Below are 25,762 nucleotides of genomic sequence, written 5' to 3' on the forward strand. Positions count from 1 at the left end.
TCCAGTAATGAAAACCGAGGACATGTTATGAACACAATATCATAATGCAAAATATTTACAGTACTTATGAAAAGACTTAATATGCAAAATATGATTTCATATGTCTTTTAATATTGTGTTGAAATATGACAGATATTAATACATATATTATGCATTATTTAGTATGTGCAGACATGTCAGAATAATAGAAATTCAGCACAGTGACCTGTCTGAATGAAAGCAAGTTTAGAAGATCCTTCAGTGCACCTAGTTTATGCTTGAAATATGTAGTGAGATAAATTACTGTTCAAATGATGCCGCTAAACTATCATTTAACAGCAAATGGTTGCATTGAAATGGCATCTGTCCATTCACGTTTATGAGCAAATAATGACCTTTCCAATATGAGATTCACTCAAACACTGTCAAAAACATTTTTTGTGCAGATTAAAAGGCGCATTTATTTCACAGCAATCTTCTACTCAAAAATGTATTGATATGCAAAAAACATATAATATAATAATAATAATAACAATACATAAAACTTTACACAACACTTTCCATTCCAGTGTACGTGTTGCCATATTGCTTGTTAACACAAATACAATAGCAGTAAAACACAGGTTCATTATTATTACACAGTAACATGGGCACTGGAATGGAAAGCCTCAATGAATACATTAATAATAAAGTCACAGTTGTGTTTTATGGTTATCTTTGGCACTGACTCCCCAAACAAATTTCTATCGTTGTTATGTTCACTGGTTTTTTTTGGCGTGTGTTTTTTCTGGATTTTTTGATGACGCTGTTGATCCAGTCTAAATATTTGGGCACGAGGGTGTAAACGCCCGGTTTCCCTGAGCGCCCACATCCGTCTCCCCAGCTGATGATCCCGTACAGGAAACTCGTGTCGTCACACTCACACGCTAACGGACCGCCCGAGTCGCCCTGAACAAATCACACAAACATAAAATAATCTGTTCAAACAGTACAAGCAGCTCAGTTATTGTATATATATATATATATATATATGTTAATATTATGGATATTCTAAATTTCTTTTAATATATTTATAGATTTATACTAAGAATTGTAATATTAGTCTAAAATAAAAAGTAAAATAATTAGACTAATGTCATATGAAATCCAAATCTGCAACCCAATAAACTTAATAAAAAACAAGAGGACACATGATGTGTTGGTGCTGTTTTGGCGTCTGACCTGACAGGCGTCCACACAGGACTCACTTCCCGCACACAGCATCCCTGACCTGACCTCTGACCCGTAGATGTCTGGAGACGAGCACTGATCAAACGGGATGATCTTCACCACTCCCTCCATCAGGTGAGAGTATGAGTTCGCCTCTAAACACACAAACACACACACACAGACACATGAGTTCATATTCCCACAGATACAGATTAATTAAGGTGTGCATTTTTACATAATTGTTCTGTTCCAGCATTATGAATTCATTCTAATTTTCATTTAATCATGTTGGCTTGACTAAGCCAATACAGTGATATCCTATTTAAGCTTTTTCTTCTTCTGAGACTAAATTTAGCCAGTATCTAGACTTTTCAAGCTACAACCACCAAACTCAGCTCAGACCTTCCGGCTGTTCTGACTCGGTTTGCTATATCTTTTCTAACTGATCGGACTTAAGGTTTTCAATAAATGGACGATTAAAAACTATGAAAAATGCCAGTTTTCTTTGAGGGGGTCAAAACTTTTCTACAATAAGCCCAGTGAGCCCTGATAGCACACGTTACGAAAACGTCTATTTAACATCTGCATTTACACCTGGAAGACATCATTTTTACGTAGTTTGCCCATCTGCAATACGTCTATAGGACATTTCCTATCAGATGTTTTTAAGATGTTTATGATTTAGAATGTATGTAAAACGGACATCTTACAGACGTTTGTACGCAGCAGATGCTTTAAAGATCAAGTGATCTTTAACAGATGTCTTGCAGACATACGTGTGCTATCTGGGAGGTAACCCTCGATATAAGAGTGTGAGCATGTGAGCTGTTAATGTGGTTATTTTCGGAGCTGTGGACTCCGTGTTTAGTCTACTGCAGTGGTTTTCAAACCGATCCTGGAAGCACCCCTGCCCTGCACATTTTGTATGTCTCCCTGATCAGACACACTCAATTCATGTTGTGCAGTTTCTACTAACGAGCTGATGAATTGAATCAGGTGTGTTAGATGAGGGGGAGGGGTGCTTCCAGGACCGGTTTGAAAACCACTGGTCTAGAGCAACAAGCTGTGTTATGCAGTGGTTCTATTCTACTTTTTAAAAAAATCACGTTCCACTCTTGGATTACAGCAGATGTATGTGTGCAGTGGATCTATAGTTGTTACAGTGATAATATTTATGTGGGTTGTGATTTGTGTATTTTCAGTGACTACGACATCATGTTGCATTTGCCTCGTGGCAAGTGTTTATTTGTAATGTGTGCATTCATATTAATCTAGGTTGTTACAGGTGTTTGTATTTATGGTTGTTTTTATTCAACAGATTTTTCCTTGTGGAGCCTTATGCACACAGACTTCTGATGTCGAGGCCCTGCTGTTTTGTTTATGATTTGTTTTGATTTTCAAGTTCATGGTGATATGTTGATTTTTGTTTATTTTTTGTAATTGAATCTGTTAGTCAAGACTACTTTATGCCAACTGATGGGGTTTGTCATGTGTTATGTAACCAGAAGTTCTTAATCCATTTTTCTGTGTTATAAGAACCAGCCTGCATGGGAGTGCTTTCCTCTGGGGTCGTCCGGGTATTCTTCTCCTCACTGCATAGTGGTGTGAGATTTCCTGCACTGCACAAGTCTTGATTTGAGAGTGTAGAATTATTTGCATTATTTACTGCACTTTTAATGTTGTTGGTTAACGATTTGGATATCAGTGCAATGTCCTTTTTGAGCCACTTTCTAATGTCATGCTTTCTGCTGATGTACTAGTAGTCCCTGCTGTAGTACAGGTGGTCAAGGGTACTGCTTATGTCCCATTGCTAAATGTTAGCAATATGAATGTTTGGGTCCCTTCACATTGTGTCCTAGGTAATCTGAATCCAGCGCAAATAGACAGCCTACCTGCAGGGGTTGTGGAGGTTCCCTTTTCACTGGGGGAAGGGGAAGTTCAGGCCGCAGTCAGTACGCAACAGGTACAGTTTGGCAAGGCACAGCAGCTTATAAAACCGGTTGACTTGTCTGTCCTCTCTGAGCTAGAGCAGAGTAAAGTTATTTCCCTATTGACAAGGTATCAGTGTTTGCGACCCATGAGGAAAGACTTAGGCTGCACTACTCTTATTAGCCATGAGATTCCCTTAACTGATGGGGTACCTATACGACAAAGGTATAGGCGTCTTCCACCTGCTAAATATGATGTTGTGAAGGCACATATACACCAACTCATAGAAAGTCAGGTAATAAGGGAGAGTTGCCGTCCTTACGCATCCCCCATAGTTCTAGTGAAGGAAAAAAGTTCCCTGCGATTATGTGTGGATTATCACCATTTTTTTCGAAAGACTCAGAAAGACACTTTTTTCTCTCCCTCAGATTAAGGAGTCTCTTGATGCCCTCTCAGGTGCCCGCTGGTTTTCAACTTTAGATCTGGCAAGTGGCTACAATCAGGTGCCAGTTGAAGAGAAGGATGTAAGACTGCTTTCTGTACCCCTTTTGGGCTTTTTGAATTCAATCGTATGCCCTTTGGGCTATGCAATGCCCCAAGTACATTGCCCCATTAGGTCTGAGGTGAAGTATTTGGGGCATGTGATATCTAATAAGGGGGTTTCTACTCACCCTGAGAAGATTACTGCTGTAGCCAATTGGCCCCGACCACAGGATGTAGCAGCACTGAGATCCTTCTTGGGGACTACTAGTTATTATAGACAATTTGTTAAAAATTTCTCTGTGAATGCAGCTTCCCTGTATGGTCTGACTGGAGAAAAGGGTGAAAGCAAGGACAGAAAGGGTGTGCGGAGACCCTTGAGCAGTTCCTGGACCGAAGCCTGTGAGAGCAGTTTTCAGGATCTGAATGTGCGTCTGACTACCTTTCCTGTGTTGGCTTATGCTAACTTTTCATTGCCCTTCATTTTGGAGGTAGAAGCCAGCCAGAACAGAAAAGAGAAATTCTGAGAATATTTGCTGGGTCATAAGTGTATAGCCTGGACAGATAATAACACTTTAAGTCATCTAAGTACTGCAAAACTTGGAGCACCAGAGTTAAGGTGGGAAGCAGAGTTGGAAGCTTTTGATTATACCATCCAGTATTGACCAGGTCGGCTAATGGAAATGCAGATTCATTGACAAGACAGCACTTTACTGATGGAGTATCCGTTGACAACCAGTTACTTCCAGGAACTCTGGTCCCAGCATGTTTGGAGCAGGCTATAGGCCAGACATCAGTCATGGCTTTCCAATCAGAAATATCTGTGATGCCACCGTAGTCTGGGAATGATCTTTCTCCCCTTCAATAAGATGATCCTGTAATCCGTGATTTTTTTTTTTATTTCTGGCAACACCAATGGAGGCCAGATCACATCCAATGGCAAGCGTTAAGTAAGCCTGTGTTGGAATTGGTACGGCAAAGGGACCGTCTGGTGGAGCAACATAAGGTCTTGTATCGCAGAACCTTTTGTCCACATGGGGCAAAAGAAGTACTACAGATAGTATTGCCAGAATTATTACAGGAAGCGGTGCTAGAGCAGTTACACCAAGGGCATAGACATCAAGGTATTGAGAGGATGACCGAGCTAGTGCATTCAAGGTGTTACTCGCCTGGAATGTATAAAGCTGTTGAGAAGTGGTGCGAGGAATGCTGTACTTTGGCTAAACCAGAACATCCTCCTGTGAAGGCACCAATGGGACATTTGGTTGCTGCAAGACCAAATCAAATTCTAACGATTGATTTTACTTTCTTGGAGCGGTCAAGAGATTGTAAAGAGCAAGTAATAATAATGACTGATGTTTTTTCCAAGTTTACGCAGGCAGTCCCAACTTATGACTAGAAAGCTTCCACCGTAGCAAATGTCCTGGTGAACGAATGGTTTTGCTGGTTTGGAGTCCCAGTCGGCGTTCACTCAGACCAGGGTCAGAGTTTTAAAGGCGCACTGATACAACAACTTTGCGATCTCCATGGGATACAGAAGACACATACCACGCCCTACCATCCCCAAGGTAACAGCCAATGTGAAAGATTTAACCAGACACTGCATGGCCTCCTTTGTACACTTCCCAATTCTGCCAAAGCTGACTGGCAAAGTATTTGCCTCAATTGTTGTTCTTTTATAATACCACCATACATCAGACAATGGGTGAGTGCCCACATTTTCAAATTCAAATTCAAATTTATTTGTATAGCGCTTTTCACGATACATATCGTTGCAAAGCAGCTTTACACCAAATTGACATTTTTACAATATATGTAGTAGTAGCTTGATGTACATATGGTAGAGATGTGTGGTAAAGATCAATTAATGACGTAATCAAACAGACAAAGAACACTATAAATTAGTAGCAGAATACGGTAGTGCTGTATGTTTTTTTGATGTCTGAATGAAGAAATATTGGGGGCGCTTGCAAGTGGCTTTTAATTCAAGCCGCAGCTAGCTTGAGAAAGGAGAGATACGACCAGAAGGGCTATGACAGCCATTTGAAAGAAGGGCAGTTGGTGTATCGAAAGGATTATAGTAATCGGGGCAGGAAAAAAAATACAAGATGTCTGGAGTCCAACAAAGTATAAGGTAATCCAAGCATCTACAAAGAGAGGGGCTATTTATTCTTTTGCCCTTCCAGATACCCTTACATGGGTAAAAAGGGTACACTGTACTATGTTGAAACCTGTGCTTGAAGTATTGCCTCTGTATCCTTCATGTGCGGACCCTGAGTCTTTGCAGTTTGAGAATGTTGGAAGCGAAGAAATGGAAGATGGACAATGGATCCGTGTCCTACAGCCAGCACAGACTCTACCTGCTACTGTCCCAGTCCCAGTTGTTTTCCTCCCTGGTCAAACAGATTTGGTCGTTGGCCTGCTGTATCCTGATGGCCAGCGAGAGGTTTCAGGGCAGGCGGCTGATAGACTGCCTTCTGCAAGCACTGAAGCATCAGACAGTGGTGAAATTTCTCTATACAGGTCTGCAAGAGAAACCACAGGGAGACATTCTAATCCTCACCACTTGCCTAGGGCTGTGGGGAGTAGTGCAAGGGTGGCACTTTCCCTATTCAAAGTGCAGGGGTGACAGTTGTTTTTAGACCCTGGATTTAGGCCATTTAGTTGCATTTGCTTCGCGGCAAGTGTTTGTTTGTAATGTGTGTATTCATATTAATCTAGGTTGTTAAAGTGTTTGTATTTATGGTTTGTTTTTATTCAACAGATTTTTCCTTGTGGAGCTCTATGCACACAGACTTCTGATGTCTAGGCCCTGCTGTTTTGTTTATGATTTGTTTTGATTTTCAAGTTCATGGTGATATGTTGATTTTTGTTTATTATTTGTAATTGAATCTGTTAGTCAAGTCTACTTTATGCCAACCGCTGGGGTTTGTCATGTGTTATGTAACCAGAAGTTCTTAATCCATTTTTCTGTGTTATAAGAACTAGCCTGCATGGGAGTGTTTTCCTCTGGGGTCGTCCGGGTATTGTTCTCCTCACTGTATGGTGGTGTGAGATTAATGATTTGTATATCAGTGCATGTGTGGTGTGTGCTTTGAGGCTGGGGGTCTGTGGCCCTGTGACTTTTCCCTTTTCTTCCTGCAGGCTTGGTAAACCTAATATTTTAAGAATGGTGGGTTCCGAATTTAATATTTGGCCTAAAGCTCAGATCTCTTAAAGTTGTGACTTCCTTTTAAAAAAACAAACAAACATACAATAAAGTTGATTGTTTAAACTGGAGATTTTAATACTTTTAATTGTTGAACTTGAAGGTCACCTCTATGTCCCATTTTTCACCAGCAAGGAACTTGTGTTGCTATGTTAAACTATTTCTGTGGGTGCTAAACCCCGGTGGTATAGTCAGAATATAGTGTGACTTCTGGGTGTCACTCGGTATCACTAGCAAAATGCTAAAATATGCTAAACATGCTAGCAACATATTAAGACATGCTAGCACCATGTTAAAACATATTAGCAACATGTTAAAATATGTTCACAAGGTGCTAAAACATGCTAAATCGTGCTATCAACATGCTAAAATATATTAACAAGGTGCTAAAACATACTAAATAATGCTAGCAACATGTTAAGACATGCTAGCAACATGCCAAAATGTGTTAACCCTGATAGCACACGTACATCTTGGGAGACATCTATTTGATGTCTGCATTTACATCTGCAATATGTCTATTGGATGTTTCCTATCAGATGTCAAATAGACATCTATTAGATGTCTTTAAGATGTTTATGATTTAGAATGTATGTAAAACTGACATCTTACAGACATCTGACAGACATTTGTACACAGCAGATGCTTTCCAGATCAAGAGATCTTTAACAGACATCTTGCAGTCGTACGTGTGCTATCTGGGAAGGTGTTAAAACATACCAAATCATGCTAGCAACATGCTGAAACATGGTAGCAACATACTAAATCATCTCAGTTAATTCATGCTAGCAAAATATTAAAACATGCCAGCAACTGCACTAGTAGCTTATAGAAAATTAAGATTTTTATTGACTCAGTCAAATCTTCAAACTTCAAGCTTTTCAAAGTTATTAAAACTTTTGAACAAGGCTTTGTCAAGCCAACATAAAATGTGTTTATGAACTTTACTAATAAGTTTAACTTGTGCTAAAATAACTAAAACTAAAACTGAAATAAAATAAAAACTATACAGACACATTTAAAAAAACAAACAAACAAAGCAACAGCTAAAAAATGACAAACAAAAAAATGACTAAAAATTAAGTAAAATTAAAATGAAAGCAGAAAAATATAAACAAAACAAATTCAAAATAAGAATAAACACTATAACAGTAACAGTATCTCAGTTATAGTAAAACAGCACTGCTGCAGAGTTAATGATAGTGAACTTACTCTCGTGCATGTGACCCCAGCCTGAGATCTTACAGCAGGAGTGATCAGGAAACGTCATGTCTTTCTCCGGCAGACAGATGGGCCTGATGAACGGCGTTTTCAGAGCGCAGCGTCCAGCCACCTTTTTCAGCTTCACTAAAGCTGGAAAAATAGCTGCTATTAGACACAAAATTTATGCAGCACATCACGATACTTAACCCAGGTGAGAGACACTCACTTTTTTATATTAGCAAAATACAAAAACTGAGTTTTCTTTATGGACGTTTGGAGTCAGGAGCACTATAGGTAGCGCATTTCACGAGTGCTCGAGTGCTGGTGCTTAGCATGTTGAAACATGTCTGATATACACAGGTATTTTACATACATTTCCTGAGAAGCTCGAAAAAGTACATTTTCAGATAATGTGTTGTCTTCAATCACCCATGTTGCAGACGCTCACATTTAAACACACGGGACTTTTAGGGCCAGATTTACAAACAGCTTGCACCAGCGCAAATAGTCTTTTGGCATTAAAATAGTACCGTCAGGATTTACTAAAGATGTGCATTTGTAGGAGTTTCCCTTTTAGACAAAATTTATGGGATAAGAGTATTACAATGAATCACGCAGTGTGATTTACTAATGTTTGCACTTATTTACTGGTATTTGCGCTATTATTTAACACCCCCAAAAAAGCAGGTGGTAATTTGCACTGCCCTTGGTAGATTGCACTGGTCATTATGGACATGATCTGGCTGTGCCTGTGTTCTTTGTCAGAAAATCACACACATAATTTTCCCCTCCCATCGTTACTTTTTGGAACTGCGCTCTAACGCTAATTTGCTAATTTGCTAATTTGTTTAGTTAATCTTGGATAAAGTGCAAAACAGGGTGAATGAAGAGCAATGAATGTTTATTTAAATGAGGCACATGTTTAGGGTTTCCAATATTTGTGTTAGTGAAAGTTTGTTTAAAAGTTGAGTTAGTGTGATTTTGCAGTTTTCTAGTAATAAACATGATATAAACATAAAAATTAAATTGACAAAAATGTAAAATCAATGAATGAATGCATAACTAATAAATAAAATTTAATAAATACCATACTGACATAAAAAAAAAATTACAAAATTACAAAAACACAACTTTAGTTAAAATTATAATTAAAAATAAAATAAACTTAATAAAAAAACAGAATTAATAGAATTAACAAATAAAAAAAACTATAATATAAAATAAAAACAAAATGTAATACTACAACAGTATATCAATAATAATGATGTTAAAGTTTCTGGTTTTGGAGTCCAAACTCACCAATATCATTTAAAGTCGGCTCAAATTGGTTGTAACGTGGGTATAAAGTATAGTCCTGAACAGCAAAGGTCCTGGTGTTGGGACCGGTGTCGTTAAAGGTGTGTTGGCCGAGAACAACCCGAATCTGTGACTTCAATGGACTGAGAAATGTATGGAGTTAGAATGAATATATAACACCATAGAAATGCATGACGTACACACATATACACATACTTGCGCAGGAAGCAGTGAGCGGCCGACACGATCCAGCAGGAGGAGACCAGCGTTCCTGCACAAAACTCATCTCCGATGTACAGCGCTGCCATCCATGGGTGAGAGCCGGGCATTGCGGACGTCCCACCCATGATACGCCCCCGGCTGATCCGCTTCTCGTGCCGCTTCCCGCACGCCTGTGTCCTGGCGGGACGGCGGGATGGACGTGGGGCGATGGCAATGAGGGGACCTCTGCGGCCGGCTGATTGAAACAAAACAGACAATATTCAATGAAAATAATCTGAATACACCTGATTAAAGCATATTGAATACTCATAAAAAAGCAATCACTTCAAAAAAAGTTTTTGTGTTTTTTTTGTATTTGAGTTGTTTTAGCTGTCTGCTATAACTAAGAAAAAAAAACTATTGCAATTACGAAACCAATTAAACATAATTAATGTGTCACTGTTCATTTACCAATTTTCCTAGAGTAAAGCAACCAGGATGCAAGTAAATAAATAAAATTAAAATAAATTAGTAAATAATAAAATTAAAAAATTTCAATAAATGAAATATAAATAAATAATCGAAATAAAAAATACTAGATCAATGTAAATAAATTAAAAAAAATAATTAAAATAAATAAATTAACATCAGATTAAAACAAAATAAATTAAATAATTAGATTAAAATAAAAGTGACTAAGACTTAGCAACTTTTTAGTCTTAAAGCAATAAGCAATAAAAAATTTAAATCTACATAAATACACAAAAAGTATTTAAATATGTTAGATTAAAACAAATACAAAAAATAATTACATTAAAATCAATCAATCAATATTTGCGTAAAATAAAAATGAATGCATTAAAGAAGAAATAAATAACAAATTAACAATAAATAATAAATTCATTAAATTAAGTTAAATAAAAAATAAATAAATAAATAAAAAGTAGTATAACGAAAAGGAAAAACTATAGGAAAATCCTTGTGCTTAAAATAGTATTTGTATTTGCACTAGCAGTTGAGAGACTTTCAAAACATGAAAAGTTTTATGCTGTTAAGATTTGATAATGTTTTTGAAAGAAGTCTCTTCTGCTCACCAAGGCTGCATTTATTTGATCAAACATACAGTAAAAATTGTGAAATATTATTACAATTTAAAATAGCAGTTTTCTATGTGAATATATGTTAAATTGTAATTCATTTCTGTGATCAAAACTGAATTTTCATCATCATTACTCCAGTCTTTAGTGTCACATGATCTTGCTGGTCAAAAAACATTTCTAATTATTATCAATGCAGAAAACTCCAACATTTTTTTGGAAACTGTGCTACATTTTATTTTTCAGGATACTTTGATGAATAGAAAGTTCAAAAGAACAGCATTTATATGAAATTTGTAACATTATAAATATCTTCACTTTCACTTTTGATCAATTTAATGCGTCCTTGGTGAATAAAAGTAGTACGTTTTTGAATGCTAATGTACGCCAGATGTATAAACAGTAAGATGAGATTGGCCTGCTTGAACACGTCTGTCATGGGTCGCACGCGTGTGTGACTTAATAAACTCCCTCACATGTTCACAACGTTCCAGGCTCATGATGTCAAATGCTCATAACCAATAAAATCTAGCGCTTCAGGCGACGCTGGGTTAGATTTTCCCTTCCCACACCTGAAAAATTTCTAGAGAACTTCAGGAAAAGTTATCATTGTTTGATTTTTGTTTACTACTGTTGTTGAGTCATGTGAATTGTTCTGGAGAAGCCGCAGTGATTGTATGTGGTTTTACTGACGCGATGGTTTGGAGCAGGGCTCAATGTCACAGTACTCCCACGAAACGGCCTGCTCCGTCATTGTGTAACACCACGGCAGCTTATCTTGATCAGGGTTCCTGCCAAATCAAGGAAAAATCTCAGGCTACACCATAACACAAGAACATATAGTACTGATATGTACTTACACATCGGTCTGTTTTGCTTGAGAAAGTCACACTTTCTCACGAATTATGTGCATTTTGTAGCATTTTTGCTCTTGATAACTATTTGTAATGTGAAAGTCTTCCATTTTCCCTCAAAAAACACCATCAGCACATGATTCCTCTCTTTCTCTGAGACAAAATACCAGTATTTGTTTAATTCTCACATATATGAAAGATTCTGAAGATTCTGAAGTTGTAAAGTAAACAATACATTTTGAACACTTATTTTTGTCATTAAAACCAACAGTTTTTATAGTTGACTGCTTTTGCTATGTTGAAGTCAAAAGTTTATATACACCTTGCAAAATCTGAAAAATATTTATCATTTTACCAAAATAAGATGGATCATACAAAATGCATGCTATTTTTTTTTTATTTAGTACTGACTTGAATAAGATATTTCACATAAAAGATGTTTACATATAGAGAAAATAATAGTTGAATTTATAAAAATGACCCTGTTCAAAAGTTTACATCCCTTTGATTCCTAATACTGTGTTGTTCCTGAATGATCCACAGCTGTGTTTTCTTGTTTAGTGATAGTTGCTCATGAGTCCCTTGTCTGTCCTGAACAGTTAAACTGTCAGCAGTTTTGTGTATTCGAACCCTTTCCAACAATGACTGTATGATTTTGAGATCCATCTTTTCACACTGAGGACAACTGAGGGACTCATATACAACTATTGCAGAAGGTTTAAATGCTCACTGATGCTCCAGAAGGAAAAGCATGCATTAAGAGACGGGGGTGAAAACTTTTTGAATTTGAAAATCAGGGTCAATTTAACTTATTTTGTCTTCTGGGAGACATGTAAGTATCTTCTGTAGCTTCTGAAAGGCAGTACTAAATTTAAAAAAAAATCACGATATTAAGGCAAAATGTTCAGAAGTTCTTAATGCATAGTTTTTCCCCAGGAGCATCAGTGACCGTTTGGCGTATGGATCTCAAAATCATACAGTCATTGTTGGAATGGGTTCAAATACACAAAAACACTGAAAACCAAAGAATTTGTGGGAGGTAAAGTATTTTTCTGAAGAACAGCGGGCAGTTTAACTGTTCAGGATAAACAAGGGACTCATGAACAACTATCACTAAACAAAAAAACACAGCTGTGGATCATTCAGGTAACAACACAGTATTAAGAATCAAGTGTGAACTTTTCAACGGACGTATTTTTGTAAATTCAACTATTTTTTTTTTCTTGTGGACTATATGTAAATGCATTTTATGTGAAATATCTAATTCAGGTCAGTACTAAATAAAAATAACATGCCTTTTGTATGATCCCTCTTATTTTGCTAAAATAATTAACACTTTGCAGATTCTGCAAGGTGTATGTAAACTTTTGACCTCAACTGCATATATTTAAACATCTTCAGCTACTTATTACAGTATTATTCATCTTTGTTAATGTTAATGCTAACAAATGTTAATACAAATACAGTCATTCATTGTTTGTTCATGTTAGATTGCAGTGCATTAACTAATGTTAACAAACACAACTTTTTAAATTCATTAATGCTTTATTAAATATTGAAATTAATATTAAATAAAATTAATAAATGCAGTAGTATTGTTAATTCTCAGTTCATGTTATTTACTAAAGTAACTAAACTAATGTGAACTAATGAACTAATAAAACATTACTGTAAAGTGTTACCCACAATTTTTTTCAAGTCAATTTTTCAGTCAATAACATGAGTACTAAAACATAAATTATATATATATCACTGAAAAAAAAAGAAGAAAATAATTAAATGAATCAAAATTAATTGAAAAAAAAAAAAAAAAAAAAATACTTTAAAAGAAAATAAATAAAAACTATTTCAAAATATTAATAAAAACTAAACTAACACTGATTATTGAATGAGATCTGGTCTCTAGATGCATCTATAGTATTTTTTCACCGGTTTTATTTGAATGGAAATCATGTATCTGATTACATGTAGTAAAAGCTTACACTTATGTGTCCAAGTTTGTGACTATATCAAACTGTTTTCAATTTCCTTTGCTTTATTGTATAAGCTGAAAGTCCCACACATGAGTAAGCATGATGAGACATGCGGTCACCTGCAGTACGCGTGTTCCCCGAGGCCCCTGCGGGTGGCGCTGTCCACCGTCTCCACCGTCAGCTCATTGAAAAGCAGATCAGAGTTCCACGGCAGGCAGGACGACCCTGAGACGGTGACATTCGCCACACCGCGGTACTGAACGCCTGAATCACGGTAACACCGCTCTCCTGGATCTGATAAAATACACATGAGGAAAGATTACAGTACTGTATATGCTTGTTTGTCTTTGTAGTACAGTTTTTTTTTTTACAATTGCTAGGACACATTTCTCAATACTTAGGTCACAGATTTAATAATATTTAATTTTTAGTTTCAAAATATTTTGATAAGATGCTACTGTAGATATATAGCAACTTGCTGTCTTACTCATGTCAACATGTAGGTTTTGAGGTTAGGTTTAAAAGAGTATGCAAACATGTGCAAACTGGCCTGTAGGTTCACTGAGTTTTGGTGGTGTTTGCGTTGGACTGAGAAAAGAATTGATGTAATTTGAAAAAATTCATTAAATGCATTTTGTGCCAAAGCAATGATAAATCATCCACAGTTGATCCCACATAGATGCTGTGGTGCTTCACATGTGAAGAGCTTACAAAAAGTGACCTAAGAATTGAGAAATGTGTCCTAGCGATTGTGAAAAACTGTACAGGCACAAATCCAATGATCCTGTCCTATTAGATAAACTATTGTCTTGCGTAACATTAAACTAGCATGAAAAGTGGTTTTGAAATGTCTGTACCCTCCAGACTTTTCCAACTGTGTGTGCAACAGATAAAAACATCCCTTATAAAAAAGATGTTTATTCAAGTGTGCTATTAGTATACCTCTTTCAAACTAAAAATAGGAAAGTGTACTTTCACTTTACTCTTTTTTATGTACTTAAAATGACATTTAAGTATACTTGGCTTAAGTATACTTAGAAAAAGTCAAAATATATTTGAGCTGTACTTGTGCTCCATGTTTTCATTGTTATACGTTTCATTGTTCCAAAAACATAATCGAAGAAAAAATCGAAACAACAGATGCTTCCACATGTAATCTAACATCATCGTCAGACATAAAACAGCATCAAAACTGTGTAACGCTGTGGAATAAAATGTCGACCCATGAAGAGGTAATAATGACTGTCAAGCTTTGGAGTGTTGATCGACTCCATCTACGATTTGATTATCATTCTGAATCCATTTCATAGGCTTTTTTCAGCTTTTTGTTCAAAATGTTGTTTATTTATTTCTTTATTTTTAATTATGAAACTTACCCAGAATTAAGTGTTTAAAAAAAGAATGCATGAAGCTAGAATAAAATATTTTGGTTTACAAGCAGATGCCCTGTTCTTTCTTTCAATGTTTTGTATGTTCAGATATTCATAAAACAAAACAAATACAAATTAATACCTAAATAGGGACACAGTAACGTTAGTATACTTGAAGTATGATATAAAGTTTAGTTTAAGAAAACTTACAAGTATACTTGCAGTATAAAACTACTAAACTAATAGTTTACTGGGAATATACTTCAAAGTGTACTAAAATGTATTTAATTAGTAAACTATCAGTATACCTATAAGTTCACTTTTAGTGTACTTGCAGTACAAACTGAAAACAGATATAACTAGTTGTGTACTCAAAGTTTACTACAGTTATACTTAAAGTGTACTTAAAAGTATAATTTTATATACTAGAAAGTGGGCCAGTTTAGTCCCAACGAGTATTGAAATATACTACTAGTACACTGATATTTGTAAACTTACTATGTAAAGTATACTTAAAAATATACTTAAACTTTACTTAAGTAAAACTAAATAAAAACTTCAAGTATACATCTTTTTGGTAAAGGATATGAAATTCAACTCATACTCAATTTACATATATATACATTTAAATAGATTTTTATTTACCTTTTATTTATTTATTGTATTTATCTCATTTAACTATAGAATTATACTAATTAAATGACTACACACTGTTTGAAATATATATATATATAGAAAGGCAAAATTAATAAAAATGATAACGGGACCATAACAGGACCTCTGTGGCTGGCTGATAGAAACAACAAAGACAATATTCAATGAAAATAATCTGAATGCATCTGACTTGAATATTCTCTCACTTAAAAAATAAAAAAAAAAAAGGAAAGAAAAAAAAGTAGTCTTGGTATTTGACTTGTTTTACCTGTCTGATAGAAATAAAACACAACAATTGCAATAACAACACTAAATAAATAATAAATAAATAAATAAATAAATAAATAATACAAATAACAAATAAAAAAAGCAAACAAATAAATAAATAGAATATTAAAATTAAAATTAAATACATAAATAAATATTCAAAAAATGCATTAAATAAAATATAAATAAATAAATCAAAATAAATCAAGTGTGATTTAAATAAATAAACATCAGATTAAAACAAAATAAATTAATGATTAATGAAATAAACAGAGAATATGAAAACCTATATAAAACGCAGTTTAACATCCTGAGGTTTATAATCAGCAGTTTCTAGAAATTATGTACTTGCTTTTACTGGCCATTTGAAAGACCCAGTTTGACTCTGTGTGTGTTTGTACTCACTGATGTTACAGTATTGTCCAGTATATCCGGATAGACATCCACACACCTCTTCACCAGTGGCTTCAATCAGCCTACAGATTCCGTCATTTTCACAGCGATTTTTCAAACACACTAAACACACACACGCACACACACAAAGCAAGAAGAATGTTAAGCAGGAATGCAGCAGAAGATCGAGGTTATCAGGTGTCAGTTGTTTATTTACCCGTATAACGTGCCCGCTTGCAGCTCACCCCTCCGCTGAGGCACGTGCACAGCTCTACGGAGCGCCGGTGGATCCGTCCCCACGAGTCTCCGATGTCATAGTACTTCAGATGCAGCGGCTCGTAGCACTTCTCTATAAAACAAACCACAGAAACGAAGCTCGAGCATCAGAACAAAACCCTAAAAACTCTCCCACCCATCAGAACTCCACCAATATCAGATAACAGGCAAAATAAAGGACACAAAACCTTCATGGATCACAGGACATGTGATAGCGTTAAAGATGAGAGCTTTTCAAAACATAAAAGAGAGAAATGCATGAATGGAAACCAACATGTGACGCTGTGCTAGAAAAATGGAGTCTAACACACGATAGTCGGCTACATGTGTAAACAGATCCAGCACTTACTAATGTTAGATAGATAGATGCTTTTAAAAACTGTCACGTAAGTGGCCTTTTATTTCAATAATATTATGTTACCTGCAAGTCCAGATTTTAAAAATGCACTTTTAAGACGTGAAGGGTGCTACTAAATTATGTAAGTATAACCACTTCACTCTACGTGTGTGTTTGACTCACTGTTTTCACACAGAGCTCCAGTGAATCCATCAGGACAAACACAATCAAATGAGTTGAGGTGAGCGGCTGTCGTGCAAACGCCGCCGTTCAAACACGGATTCTGCCGACATAGACTCGGGCCGCGGCGCAAAGCAAGAAACCCTGAAAGAGTGAAATACAACAAAACTTGCTTATCATCATGACTGGAGAGCTGATTCATCGTGCAGCTGAGTTCACTCACTTCACAAACCTTCAAGGAGTCATTGAGTCATAGATGCTATCTGTTTTACAATCATAAACAAATGCAGACCGATAAAAGTGCATGTAAATACAGTACAGAAGCATTTCTGCTCATTCAAACTTCCAGAGCACATTCTGAGCTGAGCGTATTGATTTAAGTTGAAAAATTAATTTGAAAAAACATCTGAAGACTTGTATAGGGAACCAAATAAGCCACTAGTGACCCTTCAAACACCAGCGCATGACGCTTGTTTGTGAGCATATACACACGCAATGTGTTTAAACCAGAGCACACGCTCAAAAACAAACTCTGTACATCTGCTGTTGTAAACATGGAGGTCTGGTAGAGCGTGTCTCACAAACAAAGCGTGTCATTTATGCATTGACATAAACAGCTCCCTCTGAAAGTCAAACATCCTGGTAAACCCACACTTTCTGCCATAAATCTATCCACGAGCGAGCAATGTGCTCTTGACCGCAGATGTTATACATTCCGTGACTCTGTTGATGATGTGAGATGAAGCAGTAGGGTGAATAATGCAATGATTTTAATGTTTTTTGGCCATTAAGTTTGTTTTGTTAGAGTAGTTTTGAGTTTAATTTTAAAACTGTTTTAAGTTTAGTTATGTTTAATTCCATGCAGTGTTGTTTTTCAGTAAAATGATCAAAAATGGTTAAAAATGTTATATTTTAGTTATTTAAGTTTCATCTGAAATGAGTTTAAGTTGGAGTACTAAAATGAGTTTCCGTTTAGGCTTTATAGGATTTGAGGTAAATCTGGACAGGCCCCTTTTCTAAACGACCCTGTTATAGCTTCCCAAAGGGTAAATTTCAACATTGTTTTGATAATTATTGGCCTAGAGAGTCCAGAAAATAGTTTTTCCCAGATTGAGAGAAAAACCTAGGACTAGTTCGCAAAAGTAGATTTTTTACATATTCTCAATCATTTAACAAACGTTTTATTGACCGCAGTGTTTCTAGAGGCAAAGTTGTCCAGAACGAGGAGTTCTATTGTATGATACGAATATCATGTGTGTGTGCGAAAAAACCACACGATGTACAATCGTTTACGATATCACCCCCCAGTGGCTGATTTCTTTTAAATTTCTCTCAGACTATTCGTCAGCCAGTGGCGTCCATGTTTTTTGAGTTTGGCGAAGATGTCTCATTCTGTTCAGGAGTTATAGGCATTTTACTAAAAGTGGCCCTGCCCCTTTCAAACGTTTTGGTGTCCCTTTTTGACGGTGAGTCAAAAGGTTTTTTTTTTTATTATTATTGATATTCACTCTCCAGAGACCTCCAAACATTTCGGTTTAGGAGTTATGAGCAATTTCCTACTTTTGATCGCTGTAGCGCCCCCGTCAGGCCAATTGGGGAGAGCCAGTACTACCATTCCTCCAAGTTTCAAGTCCGTACGACTTACAGTTTGGTCTGCACGATCAATTTTACGTGTTTCTCTACGCGCTTGAACCCCTAATAAATACTATAATAGTATATAATGTAAATAATATTGATTCACTGAAATATATTATTTACTATATTGTTTACTCAGTTATACATTATAATCACTCTAATTTAACAATTCACTTGCATCAGCATTCAGTTTACAGAAACCTTCATACGGCATTTTTAGTATGTTAAAATGCTTTTGTAGAGATATCTGTTGGCAAATATTGCTGTTTATACCTTTTTATTGTTATATTCATAAAAATAACTTTAATATGTTAATTTAGTTTAAAACTGTAAATAACATGCCATGGTTGTTTTTAACTAAATTTTTACTGTGATTCATTTTGTGAAACATTACACATTTTGAATCTAACTGGCAACAATGACTGTTCGGTTCCTCTGGAAACCGGTAAAAAATCAGAGCAAATACTAGAGATGAAATATTTAATGCCATCAAAAGACGCTCTAACTTTACAAAAAAAAAAAAAAAAACTGTATCAGAAAGGCTGACAGTTTTAATTAAAAAAAAGAAGACATGATTTCTTACCATTAAAAAGTCGTGCTTGTACACTGCAGAAACCCCACTTCTGGTCGCGGTCAAAGTTGTGTGTGAGCGAGCACCTATAACACAAGTTCAACACAAAACACATTGAGCACAACATACATCTGAAACACTCCAGACCTGAGAAAAATTCTAGCTGATGCAGACTAAATCAAAAGTCGCAAACACCAATATGACCCAACTGAGTAAAATAAAAATGTAGTACTCCAACTTAAACTCTTACACTTCCAGAACAACAATTTACAAATAATTTACTCACTCTCTTGTCATCCAAGATGTTTATGTCTTTCTGTCTTCAGTTGTGAAGAAATTGTGGTTTTTGAGGAAAACATTTCAGCATTTTTCTCCATATAATGGACTTCATTGGTGCCCCGATTTTGAACTTTCAAAAAGTAGTTTAAATGCAGCTTCAAAGGGCTCTAAACGATCCGAAATGAAACGATGGGTCATTTTTTCAAAAAATAAACTATTTATGTTTATTTTTATGTAGCACAGGCTCTGAGATGCACATCCACGACGTTACGAGTCACATCTTTCAACGTCTGTGTACTCTGGCTCAAAAAGGTAGAGTATGGCAAAAAACTCGTAATGTTTGTAAACAGCGTTTGACTTACTTGCACTTCCTTAGTCTTTGTGCATTCACTTTGTAAACACTGGGTCTGTGGTTCCGTGTGACCTTTCGACTTGATTCAATAGTACGTAGCGTCGTGGACGCGCATCCTAGAGCCTGTGCTACACAAGCTTTTGTGCTTAAAAAGTATACAAATTTTCATTTTCCAAAAAAAATGACTGATCGTTTCGCTAGATAAGACCCTTCTTCCTCGGCTGGGATCGTTTAGAGCCTTTGAAGCTGCATTTAAACTACATTTTGGAAGTTCAAAATCGGGGCACCAATGAAGTCCATTATATGAAGAAAAATCCTGAAATGTTTTCCCCAAAACCATAATTTCTTCACGACTGAAGACAGAAAGACATGAACATCTTGGATGATAAGGGGGTGAGTATATTTTTTGTAACACAAATTGATACATTTTATTAGATCGTCATGTCATATTGACCACCCCTGTGAAAAAGAAATGCACTTAAATATATTGACTGTGCACTTTGTAGTGTACTTCAAATTTGAAAAGTATGTTAAAAAACTGGACTTAAAAGGCCATTTAAGTGACTTAAAGAGAGACATTTTTATGACTGTTTCTAAATACACTTAAGTACACTTTTACAAAGTGATCTTTGTAATAATGACAAATTCAAATTTTTAAAGTACATTTTAAATAATTAATTGAATAACCTTTTGTTGTTTTAAAAAAGTACACTTATTTTGATTTGTTGACTAACACACTAAACCACATTTAAAAAAGTATCATTAAGTATACTTAAGTATCATTTTAACTGCAGTATTATGCAATATTGCATTTAAAGTAATATATTCGAAATGTACTAAATTGTGATTTAAAAATGTATATTTAAATACATGCATGCTGCACAAGTTTAATAGAAATGACATTAAAGTATATTTTAGTTCAACCATATTTCAAAGACAATTGAAGTAATTATAAAGTCCTACTTAAGTGGGTCAAAAAAACACTCTAAAGTTTAGCTAATTGCATTTAATATAAATTTAAAACTATAATACATTTTCATTAATGGCAATTAACATGCAATTAAGTGTCTGAAAGGTTAAGGTTATGTTAAAGTATACGCATTTTTTACCGTCAAGGTCCAAATAGACAATATAAGCAGTCCATACAACATAAATCTGCCATATTTCAGATCTTCTGAAGCCAAACTAAGCTTTGTGTGATAAACCAAAATTTAAGCTGTGAATGAATCAGTATTTGAATCAGATGATTCAGTTCAAAAATCAGACTAATCTGCTTCACTCTTGCAGTGATTTCCTACTTACAATTTCAGTGGATGAGAAGAAGATTATGAGTCAATAGTAGACATTTTTTGAAAACTTGGCAGAGGATAAATGGAAAGCAGCTGCGTGACACTTACTCAAAATTCTCCTTTTTGTGTTTCACAGAAGGAAATTCTAGCATAAGGGTTTGGAAGAATATAACAGTAAGCTGACACTTTTTTTTTTTCAGTTTTTGGAAGCAAATCCTGAGAGCCACCATGTCTCAACCACAAGAAAACCCTGCTCCAGATTTCTGGAGTGAATCGTCAGTAAAGAGTTGCTCCATATGGAGATCTGCACACACTTGTTGAGCTGCAGTGATGCGACATTAATAACGCGCCGCCTCTTTCATCTCTCGTCACGGCCCTGATCTCTCTGCCTGATAACACCCGCTCCATCTCAGTGTTTATATGTGTTTACGAAATCGGTACATGTAGTCATCCGCTCCACTTGCTGACGTATCCCAGAGGAAACTTAAAGATGACGAATGAGGGCTTTTAGCAGACAGAGTAGTGGTAGATTCAAGGGTTAAGGTTGGGTTGGGTGAAGGTTACTCAAGCTCTCTGATTAGGGCTTACATCAGAATCAGGGCTGGGTTTGGGTTAATGTTGAAGGGATGTGGGTTTGGATTAGTAAGGTCCTGGCTATGGGCTAATTAAACAACTGGCCCAGCTGTTTAAAAGAAATTGGCTCAGATTTCAGCTATCAAATTGGATCAAAGCTTGAAAATGAGTTATTTAAAGATTCTTAAAATTAGATAATGTAATCTATTATAATATCACTGAGATACTAGTTATTGGATTCATTTGCATTTTTTTTTTTTAAGTTTTAAGTAAGTTTGTGAGTTCTTTTATGTTCTCATAGTTCAGTTAAGAACTAAATTATTTAATTAATTTAATTGTATCATTTTAAATAATTTACTATTGATTTCAGGAACAAAATGCAATAAAACTTAATATATTTGTATTATATAGTATATATACACATCTATATTTTGCAATTCAACTGTTACCATTATAAAGCATACAACTTGAGCTATTAAGCCTTTCTGTATACAGTAAATAAATAAAAACATAAGATTAAGATTGTGTCTCCAAACAGCTGTCAATACTATAAAAATAGGATTTAAAAAGGCAATTTATCACTGTATATAAATGTCATAACATTTAAAAATATTTTTTCTTACTGCAAGTATATTTGTGTGTGTGTGTGTGTGTGTGTACTTGTTTTTGCTACATTGTGGGGACCAAATGTCCCCACAAGGATAGTAAAACCTGAAATTTTTGACACCGGTCTGCGGTCCCCACAATGTTACAAAATTATTAAAAATAGTAAATGGTGTTTATCTGAAAGTGTACCGATGCAAACATGTTTTCTGTGAGGGCTAGGTTTAGGGTTAGGGTTGGATTAGGGGATAGACAATATCGTTTGGTCAGTATAAAATCTATAGAAGTCTATGGAAAATCCCCACAATTCACAAAAACAAACGTGTGTGTGTGTGTGTGTGTGTGTGTGTGTGTTTTATTTTTTATTATTATTATTATTATTATTATTATTATTATTATTTTATTATTATTTTTGAATTGTTGAATTTGAATTTGAATTGTGTAGTGGGTGTTTAATGCATTTTATTGTGTGGTTTTCTGTCTCTTCAGATATGAAGCATATTAAGTGACCCAATGCTGACCATTTTTCCTATAGTAGCCCAGTCTAAGTTCGAGCACTTGCAATGTGGATTTGCTAATCTGAAAAAGTTTGTTATCTGGATCAGTGTGATTTAATCCAATGCTGCTTTGAAAAACTGAAGGAAAAAAATCCAGATACAAATCCAGCTCATTCTGACTCAAATTAAACTTTTTGGACAGTCGGACCCTGGTTAGCTGGTTAATAATCTGGATTTGGGTCAGTGTTATTTTAATATTATTGCAATACAATTAAGGTTAGTTTTTGTCATTGTTATTAGTTATTATCTTTATCATTTTTTATTATTTTGTTGTTTCGGTTTCAGTTTTAGTTATTTCAGTACATCAGACTATGCGAAAATGAGAAATGTTTTCATTAGCGGAAATAAAATGTGAAATTAAAAAAAAATCTATGGTTTTAGTTTACTATAAATCTGGTTTTGGCTTACAAAGACTAGGAATTGATGTGGGTTTGGGCTTGTCAGTTTGGGGCTGGTCAGAATCTAGGTTGGTCTATCTGAGGATCTAATTTGAACTGGTTAAAGATGTGGGTTAACCGCCTCAAATCAGATCTTTTGCTATCCCAAACCTAGATTCTAACTCATCCCAATCCAGACCCTCAGAATCCAGTTTTGGTCTAAGGACCTATAACTGAGCTCGGTTATGATTTGATTACATGGTTTCAAATGATTTATTGGTTAGTTAAACATTTAAACATGGATCTGAGAGTAGTACACTATTAATGGTAACCGAAAACCTCAAATTATCTCATAAACATACACATTCTACGCATGCAGATTCTTTGCAAGTCTGGTTGCGATTTAGGCGATTGAGATCACTTTGGCATTAAGAACCTGAGGCTGGGTTTGATGGCCAACCGTTTAAAGGTTATTTCTCTGCGATTAATGCAAAATAATGTACTGAACGTGAGCACGCTGTAGATGTGTATTAGCACTTACCAGGCCTTGTGAGAGTTCATAGAGATACACTGATGATAAATCACCCCACCAAAGCGAAAAGGAAACTTGCACTCTTTGCCATCTGTTGTAAGAACTTCAACACACACAAACACACATACAAATCCAATAAAACAAGAGCTATTAGAAACAGAAACTCTGAGAGCAATTGGAGAACAGTGCATACCTTTCTGGGTTACAGTGTTGGACTGTCCAGAAACAAATAGTTCAATTCCAGGTGGCTGTTTGCGCTTTAATAAGAGAGAGAGAAACAGAAAGCATGCCAAAGATGTACATCAAACAATTAACATTCAGCAAAGCTCTTACGGGGCACTTACCGATCCAGCACACTGCAAGCGGGGCAATAAAATAAAACTTATGAGGAGAAGAGGAAGAAACTCTCGACGAGTCAGAACTGGAGAAAACACAGGCATTTCTGTACGAGCTCTGATCCGCATGCCAGCTCCTTGTACAAGTTTCACCAGGACTCAAAGCAGATGAAGTCCTTCCCAAACGCAAGTGTCAACTGTGGGATCCCTCCATTATATCCTGGGGCTATGGATGCGTGGAGGCGCACAGCAGGATAAGGCTCTTGAAGGGAGTTCCCACAAGAAAAGCCTGTGATCACACCTGGCGCAGTGGACAGACCCAGCCCAGCACGAGCCTGTGATGTAATCCCGATCTTCATGCTTTGATTTCGGGCTGGTTGTCAGTGACAACGGAAACCACCCACCCGTGATGTTGCACACCTTCGCACGCCGACAGAGAGAAAGAGAGAGAAACTCGGAAAAGCTATTGTAGGTTGACGCTCACTCGCGCAGCGCGTCACGCTCAGATCAAGAATGAAGTTAATCATTCAAAGACCGAAACTCCGAATTCCTCGCCTCCATAAAGCGTGCACATATAGAGAAAATATGACAATAAGAGTCATGGAGATACCGTGAAACAAAGTTATATAACAACAACAATAACAACAACAACAACAACAACAACAGCGATAATAGTGATTAATAATAATAATACACTTTTTACATCAGAACGAGTATATAAATATAGTTATAATTATAATTTAAAATGTTTAGAGTATAAAAGAAAAAAAAAAAAAAAAATGGCACACAGGAAAAATCTAAAATATACAGAGAATTTTATTATTATTATTAACAATAAATACAGTCGTTAGTTATACCTATACTAAATACAAATATAAAATAAAAAATGGGTTTACCCATAAACATGTCATTATTATTATTATTATTATTATTATTATTATTATTATTACATAATTAGTATAATACGTTAGCTAAATTAAGGTAGAATTACTCACGAAGTTTTCCACAATAAAATTAGCTCAAATGAATATGTTGTTAATAATAATAATAATAATAATAATAATAATAATTTTAGTATAATATGTGACGTAAATACGAGTAGAATTATTTATAATAACAATACATACAGTCGCTAGTTATACTTATAAATAAAAACTAAAATGAAATCAAATAAAATATTGGATTTACCTCATAAACAGCCAAATAAAGGCCGTTGTGCCATGTCTTTGTCAAATTAATAAAATGAAAAAAAGTGAAAGTGAATTGTGGATTTTCATTCATGCATTCCCTCAGTGCTGACACACACTCAGCACTGTGACAGGAATAGCACCGGTGGGATGGGCAATCACTCACCGTCGGCTGAAGATGCGTTGCCAAGTGAGGAATTATGTCATTTTACGCAGCGTTAAGGGAGAGTCTGGGTGTGATAGTGTTTTGGAATAAAAAGCAAAGAATGAAAATGCTCTTAAATTAAAGCTTACCATTTAGTCTTTGTATCTGCTAATATAAAGTTAGCCTACAGTGTTACCCAAAGTGACGTCACTAATAGTTTAGCCGCACCCACTGGCTTTTTTTCAACAGCGCTCTCTCTACTATTAGTACCTTTGGTAAATATGAGCAAAGGTGGCTGTGAAAATGCATCGTTTATCTTTTCGATCTTTTATTCAGAAATTCTTAGGAATAAAATATCTCTAAAGTATATTCCCATTCACCTTTTTTTTTAACTAGCACATCAGGGTGACTAGGAGCATGA

At 35.5% G+C, this 25,762-nt stretch overlaps 1 protein-coding gene across 2 annotated transcripts; it reads right to left on the minus strand.

Annotated features, from left to right (window-relative positions):
- Positions 1-111: 111 nt before the first annotated feature.
- Positions 112-24,549, minus strand: LOC127167742 (hepatocyte growth factor activator). Of its 2 annotated transcripts, XM_051113942.1 has the most exons (14): positions 24,019-24,548; positions 23,868-23,931; positions 23,684-23,777; positions 19,125-19,198; positions 16,910-17,050; positions 16,331-16,462; positions 16,126-16,236; positions 13,549-13,723; positions 11,296-11,393; positions 9,521-9,761; positions 9,308-9,447; positions 8,018-8,158; positions 1,201-1,343; positions 112-927 (listed from the first exon to the last, which is right to left on the minus strand). In XM_051113942.1, the coding sequence occupies exons 1-14, from the start codon at positions 24,136-24,138 to the stop codon at positions 691-693; spliced, it is 1,911 nt and encodes a 636-aa protein (XP_050969899.1). In that variant the 5' UTR covers positions 24,139-24,548; the 3' UTR covers positions 112-690. The 2 variants fall into 2 exon arrangements, with proteins under 2 accessions (XP_050969899.1, XP_050969900.1); XM_051113943.1 differs by lacking the exon at positions 16,910-17,050 and having other exon boundaries at positions 24,019-24,549.
- Positions 24,550-25,762: the final 1,213 nt, after the last annotated feature.

The sequence above is a fragment of the Labeo rohita genome, chromosome 7, assembly GCF_022985175.1.
Source record: "Labeo rohita strain BAU-BD-2019 chromosome 7, IGBB_LRoh.1.0, whole genome shotgun sequence".
NCBI classification, from domain to species: Eukaryota; Metazoa; Chordata; class Actinopteri; order Cypriniformes; family Cyprinidae; genus Labeo; species Labeo rohita.